Raw genomic sequence first — 12,821 nt, 5'->3', positions numbered from 1 at the left:
GGGTGGGTAAGTGGGTGGGTGGAGGGAGGGCGGGAGTCCAGTTGGACTAATGAGTATTGGAGTGTGTGTGTGTGTGTGTGTGTGTGTGTTTGTAAGAGTGTGTGTGTGTGTGTGTGTGTGTTTGTAAGAGTGTGTGTGTGTTTTTCTTCTCTCTCGTGCACAGCTGGGTCAGGAAGGACTTATCAATGACGTCAAAACACACTTTTTTTTCCCCCTTTTTTTTCACGTTTGTTGTGAAATGGACAGTATGAAGTAGGTGTAGCAGCGGCGCTCGTGTTTAGCTCATACACTATATGTCCAAATGTTTGTGGACACCCCTTCTAATGAATGCATTCAGATTACTTTAAGCTGCACCTGTTGCGGACACAGACTTGCACAGCTTGTCTAGTCCCTGTAGAGAAGTACTGCCAATAGAATAGGATGAACATGACCCCATTGGCTCCATGCTGCCTAATGCCAGGCGTGGGCTAGAGGGGGGGTTAAAGCCCCCCAGCAGCATTAAACTGTGGAGCAGTGGAAGAGCTATGTTCTCTGGAATGATGGTGGTGGTGGTGGTGCTCCAAACAATAGTTTTGAATGAGGTGAGTTGAGGAATTGGGGATGATGAGGTGGGGTGGTGATCATCCTCACAGCAGTGCTCCTCCTCCTTCTCTGGACAGTAGAGACAGTCACTCCAGCAGAAGCAGGATCAACTCTTTTTAATATCCTTGATTTCAGAAGAAACAATGAAAAAGCATGTGTCCCAAAACTTTTGTCCATGTAGTGTAGATGTAGGACGTTGTGTTGAAACAGATGATTGTGTACGAGTCCCGATGGGAGTGTTTTTTGGTTTAGTTCTTTTTGTTGTTCACGATGAACATTCTCATTACTCTCACATGTGGATTTGTCTCCCGTGACGTGGGTCTGTTCTTGCATTTACTATAATAATTATTATTATTATTATTATTATTATTGCTGTTTTTATTTTAATTGTGAATTCTAAGCTTGGGGAATGTAATTGCTTTTGATGATTACTCCCAGGTTAGCTCATTAAAGATTGCTTAAATTAAGGTACATAACTAACTGCAACATGAGTAACAGTGTTTTTATATAAATATATATATTATACTCCATTAAGGAATATTTAGGACTATTTCTCCAAATGTGGATCTAGCTGTTAAATTTTTTTTTTCTTTGTTAAAGAATTCACTGTGTGAAATTTTGGATTGCATTTTTGTATAATACAATTGCTTTGTTTTCTTCAAAAGGGGAGGGAGGGTAACGGACTGGAAGTTTGAATTAGATGAAAAAAAAGATAAAAGTGAAATTATTTAAAAAGTCGTGTAATTTAATGTGCAACGATGATTCTGTACTGGCAGGGATTGAGATTAAATGACAGTGTAAACCACTTTGCCCTTTTCTGTGCTTTTATTTATTCCTTTTTTTCCTCCCCATCTCTCTACTAACCTAAAGTTAACTGCGTATGACCTGCTGTCTTCACCAAAAGGTCAAGCGTGATCTTTTAGAAACCTGGTTCCAGTTCCTCAAAAGGGTCACGCAGGATCTTTAAGTGGCGAATGGTAGGAGAACGGATCCCTAAAAGACTGTGTTTGAAATCCTTAGTCTTAGGAGTGTGAAGAACCCTTCTAAAGTCTTCAAGAACCTCCACATAGCGTAATATTCTTTACCAGTTTATGGGTTCTTCCTGAAGTTTCTGCATGATGTGAAGGTTCTTCAGACGTCCTGAAGGTTTTATCAGAGTAATAATTAATGTTATGGGTTCTCTGAGCAGCAGATGGTAGAAGAATGATTTCTGAAAGAACCATGTTGGAGACGTAGTTGATTGAGTGTGAGGAACCTTCTGAAGCCTTCAAGAACCTTCACATAGTGTAAAGGTTCTTTAGCAGTTTAAGGGTTCTTCCTGGAGATTCTGCATGATGTTGAGGTTCTTTAGATGTTCTGAGGGTTCTTCACATTGAAACCTGTTTTTATTTTATCTGTAAAATAATGAATGTTTTCGCTGTTTATCGCTTATTAAAACGACGGGTTCTTTGAGCAACAGATTTCCTAGAGAACCATGCTGGAGACGTATTTTTCACTCTGCCTTTTTCTGTGCTTTTCTTTGTTGTTTTTTTCCCTCCCCATCTCTCTACTAACCTAAAGTTAGACCCTTCAGGTCTGCAGTTTCATTCAGATGTTCCTGAAAACCCTCATCACCTGGATCAAGGTAGCTCAGGGTGGCAGATCTCCAGCCCTGGGCAGCCCTGCTTTAGTACATGGTGAGTGGAGAGAGTAACACTGATGATACTGGTGGTTGGTCTGGCGCAACAGATGCCACCACTACTGGCACTACTGACACCATGCAGGGTTCGATTCGCGGTCCGGGTGGCTATGCTGTACTACACCAATAAGAGTCCTTGGGTAAGACTCCTAACACTACACTGGCCCACCTCTGTAATACCAGTGACCTTGTAAGTCGCTCTGGATAAGAGCATCAGCTAAATGCTGTAAATGTAAATCTTATACAGTGGATATACCAGGCAGCACTTCTGGTAGGTACTGACCACTGGATACCAGGAACACCCCACAAGACCTGCCTGATGTTTTGAAGATGGAGTAACTGTCTCTACTGTCCAGGGAGGAAAGCTTTCTACTAGATCTTGTAGGAGCAGAGCGATGCTGTGAGAATTTGACACTGGTGTTTCCCAACCCTGGTCCTGGAGGCCCCCTGTCCTCCCTGCTTTAGGACACCCCTGCACCTCAGCAAGGACATGCTAATGAGCTAAGTAGTTGAATCTGGTGTGTTGGGAGCAGGGAAATCACTAAAACGTGCTGCTCAGGGTGCCTTTAGGATGGGGCTGGGCGATATGATAAAAAACCCCAGTCTAATTACACTGTTAGTAATGAAACCTGCAGCTGATCAGTGTTTATTAAGCTCTAACGGTCTCCTCCATAAGTATATTGCGAATCAAGATAACAGAATTTATCACGATACGATAAAATATCGTCATATTGCCCAGCTCTAGTTCAGGACCAGAGCTGAAAAAACGCCATGGTCAGTAAATGGTCAGTGCTTACCAAAAGTGCTCCAAGCAAGGACAACCAATGAACTGGCTTAGGATGGACACATTGATGCTCATGGAGGTCCCACCTCACAATTTACAGGACTCAGGAGTCTTGGTGGTGCCAGAGACCAGAGGGTGCTTTGACTGTTCAGAGCTGTTTTGGTGGCAAGAGGGAGGCTTACGCAATGTTAGACAGGTGGTTTTAATGTTATGGCTGATTGGCAGGCCAAAAAGCCCATGTCTGCAGCTTAGTTTCCATATACAGACTGAATGGAGTGAAAGGTGAGCTGTGCATGGTGAAACGTCTCTGGTTCAGCGTTCCTTTGGGACTTCTTAGTCCGTCCAGGATCAGACAGCATAGAAACGGAAGTTGACGACTTCTTGTTCTGGATCCTTTTGGTGTAAAATCAAAAGCTGAAGCTCCAAAGTAAGAGGAGAAACAGTAAAGCAGTCCAGGAACTGAAGCAGCATGTCAGAATGGCGTTAAACCTTGTATCTTTCATTCTTTTTTTTACTTTTCTTTACGTTGCGTCCAAATTTTACACTCCGAAATAGCTGAGGATCAAATCTTTTCACATTGACTTCCATTGAAGGTGAAGAAGGTGTTTTCCTCCTGCTGTAAAGTTGCCATTTTTGAGATGCGTAATTAATTCTAATAATAAATTTAACGTATTTGTAGCTTTTTTTAAAGCTTTTTTCTTAAAAACGTAAAACTTAAACCTCAGCAGGCCAAATCAATCACCTCAGGAGTGGATTAGGAAGGCCAAACGGATCAATAGCTCAAAGGTTGAGCTGAGTAAATTGTTCTGCTGCAGTGCTCGACAGGACACTGACCTGCCTCAGACTGAGCCGTGTCCACTGTGTCCACTCACTGCTGTTACAGAGAACACCGCTGCCCTGCGTTTATAGAGGATTTACGGCCTCAGCAGGTAAGCAGAGATTCCTTCTCCTCCACTTTAATGTCCGTGGCCGTTTTACCGTAGAAACGCGGTGGTGACCTTTACTGAACCCTGAGGTCAGATCTATTAAACACACACATCAGGCCCGGAGGTTTCTTTTCCACGATCTTTAGAGGAACCTTCTGCTGACCTCTGATGTCTTTCTCCTTGTCGGTTAGGAGGCTCTGACCCTTATCTGTAACTGCGTATGACCTGCTGTCTTCACCAAAAGGTCAAGTGTGATCTTTTAGAAACCTGGTTCCAGTTCCTCAAAAGGGTCACGCAGGGTTCTTTAAGTGGCGAATGGTAGGAGAACGGATCCCTAAAGGACTGTGTTTGAAATCCTTGAGTCTTAGGAGTGTGAAGAACCCTTCTAAAGTCTTCAAGAACCTCCACATAGCGTAATATTCTTTACCAGTTTATGGGTTCTTCCTGAAGTTTCTGCATGATATGAAGGTTCTTCAGACGTCCTGAAGGTTTTATCAGAGTAATAATTAACGTTATGGGTTCTCTGAGCAGCAGATGGTAGAAGAATGATTTCTGAAAGAACCATGTTGGAGACGTAGTTGATTGAGTGTGAGGAACCTTCTGAAGCCTTCAAGAACCTTCACATAGTGTAAAGGTTCTTTAGCAGTTTAAGGGTTCTTCCTGGAGTTTCTGCATGATGTGGAGGTTCTTTAGATGTTCTGAGGGTTCTTCACATTGAAACCTGTTTTTATTTTATTTGTAAAATAATGAATGTTTTCACTGATTATCGCTTATTAAAAGGACGAGTTCTTTGAGCAACAGATTTCCTAGAGAACCATGCTGGAGTTTAGAGTGTGAGGAACCTTTTAAAGCCTTCAAGAACCTTCACATGGTGTAAAAAAAGTTCTAGATTAGTTCAAAGCTTCTCCTTGGAGCCGTATATGAAGTTCTTTAGACATACTTTTCTAATAAAATCACAACTGCTTATATTTATTGATTGATGTAATTAATTATATATATTTTATAATATTATAATCATATAATATAAATAATTATTCAATTAAGATAATGAGTTATTTAGTTAATTATCACACTGACGTTTGCAAAGGTCTTAAAAAATATATATCAAATATATATTAAAAATAATATGGGTTTCTAAACCAAGCTCAAAGTGCCTTTAGTTTTTGGACAGAAGCGTCCAATAAGTCATTTGGTTCCTGACTTACTTCCAGTGGTGGACTTTCAAAGGCAAATGATGAGGGCATAGCTTCAGCTTGGACTGCCAATCAGGGCAGACGTCATTTACATAGATCTCGGACTCTTAAAGGCACAGTAACAAAAATGACTGATCATGCTTGGGGCCCATACACCCACACTCAGGTTCCACATGGAGCTTAGAGAAATGTGGGCTAGGATTCCAATTAGCTAGAACCGATTTAGCTCAGAGGTTCTCATCGAGTCTGTCTTCCCTCCTAGATCAGGATGAAGTTGTGGGCGTGCCTAGGAGCTCTCTGGATCCTCTCCATCAGCTCAGTTCAGGCCGCCGTAGACATCTGCAGCGCTAAGCCCAAAGATCTGCCCCTGCAGCCAGTGTGCATCTACCGCAACCCGAACGTGCACGATCACGAAGAAGCCCCGACCGAGAAGCCCCCCGAGAAGGCCATAGAGAAGATCTCAGAGAAGGTCCCCGAGTCCACCAACCCTCGAGTGTGGGAGCTGTCCAAAGCCAATGGCCGCTTCGCCCTGTCCCTCTTCAAGCAGCTTTCTAAGGACAAGCCTCCAGAAGCCAACATCTTCATGTCCCCCCTCAGCATCTCCACAGCCTTCGCCATGACGAAGTTGGGGGCCTGCAACAGCACGCTGGAACAGATCATGAAAGTAAGCTGTATCTATATCACACTGTGGCCAAATGTTTGTGGACAACCCTTCTAATGAATGCAGTCATATACTTTAAGTTGCACCTATTGCTGACACAGATATAGCAAGTCTAATAGATGTTACTTAACAGCTTGAGAAGGTTTCAAGGGGGTCTTCACTGGTGGCCATGAGCTTCCATGACTAGTTATGTGCATTAACCTCATATCTCCAGATATCAATTATGAAATTTTAAACAGGAGCAGCTTACATCTGAGGTAAGCTGTTTCTTCAGGGCCTGTTGGAGGTGATGTTCCTCAAAAGGCCAAGCTGACCTTCTGCCTGTCTTTCTTGCTTCTAGGTCTTTGAGTTTGACACTATAAAGGAGAAGACCTCAGACCAGGTGCACTTCTTCTTCGCCAAGCTGAACTGTCGTCTCTACCGCAAGAAACACAACACCGTCGAGCTGGTCTCAGCCAACCGCCTGTTTGGAGAGCAGTCTTTGGTCATCAACGAGAACTTCCAGAACATCAGTGAAATGGTCTACGGAGCCAAGCTGATGCCACTCAACTTCAAGGTCACTCTCTTTTGATCTTCTACCAGCGTGGTCTTTCTCAGATGTTCTTCAGATGTGTCCATAACATCTGGACCAAAGCAGAACTTCAAATGTGAGATATGGAAGGTCAGGGGATGAGCGATTAACCAGTCTTGCTCCCTTCACTGCAGGAGAAACCTGAACTGTCGAGGCTGAAAATCAACGATTGGATCTCTGAGAAGACTAAAGGCAAAATAAATGACACCCTGCCACCGGGCTCCATAGACGCCACCGCTGTGATGGTCTTGGTCAACGCCATCTACTTTAAGGTAAGACAGTCTGTAGGTCAGCACGTTCAGAGAAGAGGACCGTCCCATTCCTCCTAGTTGAGATTTTCGCTCAGGGAACTGAACAACAGGAAAGCACTAAAGCGTGCAGGGCGGGGGGCCTCAAGGACCAGGACTGAGAAATACCGACCCATATTCATCAAGTTCATCACACTTACTATCGCAGTTACCATAGTCACTCTAATATATGAACTCTTCAAAGCCTGAACTATTAAATAATTAAAACAATATTTATTATTATATTACATATTTTATATATTATATTAAGTTTATTTGACCATTGGACCAATTAAAAAAATCAATCAATTAAATAAGACTTTGCATATGGGACTTTTATTTTGGATCAGATTGAATTCAATTCTCAGCAGCTTTTATAGAAACTAAAGCATAAAGAACACAAACCTGTTTAACCCTTTATACTCCTTAAACAGCCTTAAAAAAATGTACAACTTCTGTATGAAATCTGTGTGTACTTTTCTGGCGCATAAAGTGCACGGCTAATCCACCAGGGGGCAGAAAACATGTATCTTTTCTGTTTTTCTTATTTATATAACTATTAATATAAGAAACCATTTTATGACCTACATGATCAGTGTGTGTGTGTATGTATGTATATATAAAATACAGCTCTGGGAAAAATGAAGAGAACACCCTACATGATCAGTTTCTCTGGTTTTACTAGTTATAGGCAGTGAATTTAGGGGAAATGAACATTTGCGCTGTATTTCATAAACCATGGACAACATTTCCACTAAATTCCAAATAAAAATATTTGCTATTTAGAGAATTTATTTCTTTGCAGAAATGAGAACTGCTCAAAAACAGCTGCTCAAATAGTGCAAAGAAATGATGATAATAATTATGAAGTAAAGAAGTTATTATTCAGATTTAAACACAGTACTAATATCTGAACTCTGAGAGCATTCAGAAATCACTATGCTGAAATAACCTCGACTGACCAATCACAGCTCTCATGTCTCGGCCGGCTCTCCACTAGTCTTTCACATTGCTGTTGGGACTTAATGCCACTCAGAGTCTGCAGATTCAGCTGAATCAGCTCTGAAATGAAATTCCTGGAATAAAACGGCTGCCAGACACGTAGAGATGCAGATTTAAGAAAAAAATGTTGGTCTCTTAATTCCTTCTTAACTCTTAATTTCCAGAGCTGTGTGCACACATATATGGCCTATATATATAAAAATAATATGCATATAATTGATAATATATTATATATATAATGAGAAAAACTAAGAAAAAACAAATATATATTAAATACAGACACACTGGAATTAATAATTGATTAATTTAATATCTCTCAGTTTCAGTTTGACTTTGGCCAGAAAATAAAAGCTTAAAATGAGAACTGGCTGCTGTTGTGCTGCTGTTGCTGCACATGATGAGACTGATCAGACAGAGGATTTCTAGTTAGGATTATTTTTTGTTTAATGATTATTTAAATGAGGTAAATGATAATTTTGCATAATTTTGATATTTGTAATATTTTAATATAGCTGATTACTCCTTTATATCACAACTCCAAACCTTTCACTTGGTGTTCATATTGATTTGATGTTTATTTTTTTGCTGACTAAGTGAAGCATTATGGAGTTAAAGAAAAGTGCTTTTAAATAAATTATTTTATTTATTATTATTATTATTATGTATTTCAGGGTCAGTGGAAAAACAAGTTTGACAAAAAAGACGTGATTTCATCACAATTCCACGTAAGTTCTACAAAAAAGTGTCCGGTTCACATGATGTACAAGGAGGCCAAATTCCAGTATAGAAAGTTCACCGAGGACAAAGTGAGAGTGCTCGAGCTGCCGTATAACGGAGGGGGGATTTCGATGGTGCTGGTGTTGCCACTGAAGGATACGAACCTTACTGAGGTATGATTGATTTTCTGCCTCAACTCCTTCGTTTATTATTCAGCTTAGTGAAGAGGGTTTTAGCTGAGAGGACGCAAGAACATGCTGATGCCCCAGGAACTGATGACCAGTGGTCCTAGTGGGCCCCCTGCTCCCAACACACCTGATCCAGCTCATCAGCTCATTAACACCCCATCCCTGAGATTAACACCTGAGGAGGGGTGTTAGAGAAGTGTTGGGGGCGGTCGGGGGTCTCCAGGACCAGAACCAGGACTAGGAACCACTGCTTTAAGTGTTGTCTTCTGTCCCTCTAATGAAGGTGGAGAACTCTCTAACCCATAAGAAACTCACTGGCTGGCTGAACACCATGACCGAGACGACGGTGGGTGTGCAAATTCCCCGCTTCCGCATCGAGGACAGCTTCAGCCTCAAGGAGAAGCTGCAGGACATGGGCCTTGACCATCTTTTCAGCGCAGAACACGCCCATCTCCCAGGTAGACTTCCATTCATCCTCTGTCAGAAGCTCATACACTACGTGGCCTAAAGTATTTGGACACCTGCTCATTCACTGTTTCTTCTGAAATCAAGGGTATTAAAAATGGTTGATGCTGCTTTTGTTGAAGTAACTGTCTAGACAAGCTGTGTGCATTCGCACATTGTGTCAGCAATGAATGCAACTTAAAAAAGCTGAATGCACTCATTAGAAGGGGTGTCCACAAATATTTGGACATATAGTGTATGTAGCTTTTAGAGAATTGTCTCCCAGTGTTTCTCACAGCGTCGCTCTCTGCTTTCAGGCATCGTTAAGGACGTCGACAGCGGCATTTACGTCTCTGATGCCTACCACAAGGCGTTCCTCGAGGTAGGTTTTTCTTTCTGTGATTACGGTCAGTGGTCCGCTGTAGATGCTTTGGGATTGTAGTCTGCCATAACATTAAAACCAGCAAAAGTGAATAGCGCTGATGAGTGGCTCCTGTCTGTCGAGGGCTGGATCTACATATTAGGCAGCGAGTAAACAGTCAGTTCCTGAAGGTGTTGGAAGCTGAGACACTTTGACAAGAACCAAACTGAAGTGATGTTCTAGACAATGACTGGGTCAGAACATCAGGCAGGTCCTCTTAGGTCATGCAGTGGTCAGTACCAGTACCAAAAGTAAGGCGTTTTAAAGAAGGACCATGAAAGGTCATCATGGATGCTCCCAGAGGGTCCATCAGATACCCCATGCCACCTTCAGGTGTCAGATCTGTTGTGTTGATAAATTGACTATTAGGTGGTGTTAATGTTATGGCACTGTATCTGTGTAGCCCAAAAATAACGTATAACGACATAATCTGAGCTTCTCTGATGTTGCAGGTGAATGAAGAGGGCAGCGAGGCAGCGGCTGCAACGGTCGTAGTGGCGCTCGGGCGCTCCCTCAACGTAAACCGTGAGAACTTCATAGCCAATAGGCCGTTCCTGCTCTTCATCCGGGAATCCTCCATCAACACCATCATCTTCGCTGGTCGCGTGTCCAACCCCTGTAAAAGCAGCTGAAGCGCTTTTAAGGCGCTTCGTTCGGGTTCCTTTATGCTTAATGACCAGCGCTGGAGGAAGAGTGGTCGGTCATCCAAATAAAACAAAAATTTCATTTTTTTTGTTTGTAGTTTTGTTGAAAAACACAAACAGCACAATCAGTCTGCAGGATGAACGCAGTAACGTGAGCAGCGTTAGGATTAAAACAGGTTTATTTTCCATATTAGAAATTTGGGTTTAGCAGTATCACACAATATGGGCTTTTTATAATTAGACATTTATAGAACATTGTAACAAATCCTTCACAGTCGACACTTAAAGTGCTTTATTTCCTTTTAGGAGAATGGACTCGAAACCTGTTGCTGTTAGTGAGGAGAGAAAGAAACAGTGGTTGTGAAAAGAACCGTTCACATTATAAATGGCTAAGAATCGCGCGGATCTCTGTACCATCATTTCAAAGGAGGCGTGAAGATTTCACTGATCTGCGAGAATCTCGGCCGCTGCTGGACGTCCAGAGATTCGGCGTTTCATAGTCTGGTCATTTCAATAAATGTCTAAGAATTTAAAGATGAGGGTAATCGATTATTTATCCGTCATACGAATTTCTTAAAGTTTGGGTTTTGACCTTAATCCAGAGTAAAACCTTTTTTTTTTCTCTTTCTTTTTTTTTCTTTTTTCTTCTTTTTCCCCCAAAAAGTTTATGTAAAAGAAAAGATTTCAAAAGTAAAAAGTGATCAAATCTCATAAGACACACATGGAAACTTTGTAACGCGCTATATTGCTTCAGGAACGTAAACAATATAGCAGGACAAATGATGGCGAGGTCGTTATTTTGGCATTTCGGTGCAAATTTCCATCAATAAACAGATTCATTCTGGCCATCACAAATGACAAAGACATGCAAATTAACAAGTAACATTTTCTTTTCTCATTTTCGTATTCAAAGACTTTCTGAAGCAAAATATGATCCGAAAAAAAAAATAGTTCAAATCGACCATGAAAAGTGGAAAGCGTGTTCCCTGTCCAAAATATTCTGCTCCAGACGGACTTTGATGAGACAAGACTGAACGAATCTGCAGATATGGCTCAGTACTGTCATTCAGTGTTCCCCAAAAAAAACCATACAAATAAAAACAATAGAAGAAGAACTACTTAGTAGAGACATGCAACTGAAAACTCTTCACAAGCTTACTGTGACGAGAGCGGCTGAGGAGCTGAGGTAAGTGTGGTAAGTTGTGAGAGTGAGGAGTAGTTAAACATTTCACCACATTTTCCAAAAAGCTTCACGGATTTCCGTAACCGTCCCCATTAAAGTCAACCTGGATCCGAATCCGAGCTTCTGCTCGTTCTGATGAGACTCAATTTCTATTCCAGTGCACAAACACATCCTACAGCCAGCAGGGACCCAGTTACAGCCCTACAGCTGTACAACCCTGGCGGCTAGCGTAGCACCGATGGGTGTAGCGGTCATGAATCCCAGCTTCTCAGTGCTGACGGTGGTGACCCGGCCTCGTTCTGAGCCAGCTAGAAGGGCGAAAGACAAGTTTAACTGCCTGCCCTCAAATATCCACCCCCCAAGTGCTCAGTTGTTCAATAGCTCCGCCCACCTTCACGTAACATGTGCTCATAGTTGTTTAATAGCTCCGCCCACCTTTACGTAACATCAATAGAAGGGGGTTTTCCTAGCTTGCTCTAACGAGTTGGTAGAACTTAGCTTCGCTTAGAACCCACAGATCAATGGGCCGGAGTGCCCCTTTAAACACCATTCAGATCATACCATACCACTGCCTGCCACTGAGCCCCCGGGTTCGAGTCCAGCTACACCAATAAGAGTCCTTGGGCAAGACTCCCAACGCGACATTGGCCCACCTCTGTAATACAAGTGACCCAATACAGCGTCGGCTAAACGCCGTAAACGTAAATGAAGACCACCTGTGCCCTATTCACTAGACAGTGCACTACTTTTGGGTCCTACGGTGTTGTAGGTGTCTGAAAACGTAGTGCTGAATTTTCAGTACACTGTAACAATCCCACAATGCACCATAATGTACAGCATACCAAACGATGTACCCTAAATGCAGATATGCAGATGTAGGGGGCGGTGGATGGGGCGTGGTTTTGGGACACGACTAGGGTCTGATTCTTTGATGAGTGTCAGCATGGACCAGAGGGTGGGGCAAATAATATACACCAATAGTAAACAAGGGTTTGACCTTCTCCACCCTCCAGCCCCACCCATATGTGACAGAGCACGAGAGCTGGCTGAGAAAGCCTCCCTGATACACGGAGACACCGCTACCCCCCTCATGCTGTTCAGATTTCAGATGGTTTGGGATTCACGTTGACTTTTAAGGACGTCTACGTTTGTCGTGGCTTTGACGGACGGCGCTACGCCGTGGTCAGAAGCACTTACTGGCGCTTTGTGGTCTGCTGGGCAGAACGCTGGAGTCTCACAGTAGCCCCGCAGCACCAGAACCCAGTGAGCCCAGTTGGAACGTGAGGTGAAATAACACTGGGAGGTCATTTCGAACAGCCGGCTGTAAAGCAACTGTAGAAACGACTCCGGTGGTGGAACACTGTGGTGCTTGTTCAGTCAATGCCGTTGATCAGCAGTAGCTGTACTGGTTATTAGAAACTTTAAATAGTACTATTATTTACATCATAAACACGTTTATTCTAATGTTGTTTTAAAGCTTTAAAAGCAAACAAACAAAACAAACAAAAACAAAAAAAGGCAAAGGGCAGTTTCCCCAAGA

The 12,821-nt window shown here is 42.4% G+C and overlaps 1 protein-coding gene across 1 annotated transcript; it reads left to right on the top strand.

Annotated features, from left to right (window-relative positions):
* Nucleotides 1-4,951: 4,951 nt before the first annotated feature.
* Nucleotides 4,952-10,523, top strand: serpinc1 (serpin peptidase inhibitor, clade C (antithrombin), member 1). The gene is made up of 7 exons (XM_072660700.1): nucleotides 4,952-5,827; nucleotides 6,165-6,380; nucleotides 6,530-6,667; nucleotides 8,356-8,574; nucleotides 8,873-9,047; nucleotides 9,351-9,415; nucleotides 9,907-10,523. Exons 1-7 carry the CDS (start codon nucleotides 5,432-5,434, stop codon nucleotides 10,084-10,086), a joined length of 1,389 nt encoding a protein of 462 aa, XP_072516801.1. The 5' UTR covers nucleotides 4,952-5,431; the 3' UTR covers nucleotides 10,087-10,523.
* The last annotated feature ends 2,298 nt before the right edge of the window (nucleotides 10,524-12,821 follow it).

The sequence above is a fragment of the Salminus brasiliensis genome, chromosome 17, assembly GCF_030463535.1.
Source record: "Salminus brasiliensis chromosome 17, fSalBra1.hap2, whole genome shotgun sequence".
Taxonomy (NCBI): domain Eukaryota; kingdom Metazoa; phylum Chordata; class Actinopteri; order Characiformes; family Bryconidae; genus Salminus; species Salminus brasiliensis.
Note: the sequence above shows the minus strand (reverse complement) of the source record. Positions and strands in the feature narration are given on the sequence as shown.

Bases quoted from the DNA above. Each gene is read 5' to 3' on its own strand.
- serpinc1 (XM_072660700.1), top strand. From the start codon at position 5,432: ATGAAGTTGTGGGCGTGCCTAGGAGCTCTCTGGATCCTCTCCATCAGC. The intron at 6,381-6,529 runs GTCACTCTCTTT...CCTTCACTGCAG, and splicing joins TGATGCCACTCAACTTCAAG to GAGAAACCTGAACTGTCGAG. The intron at 6,668-8,355 runs GTAAGACAGTCT...TATGTATTTCAG, and splicing joins TCAACGCCATCTACTTTAAG to GGTCAGTGGAAAAACAAGTT.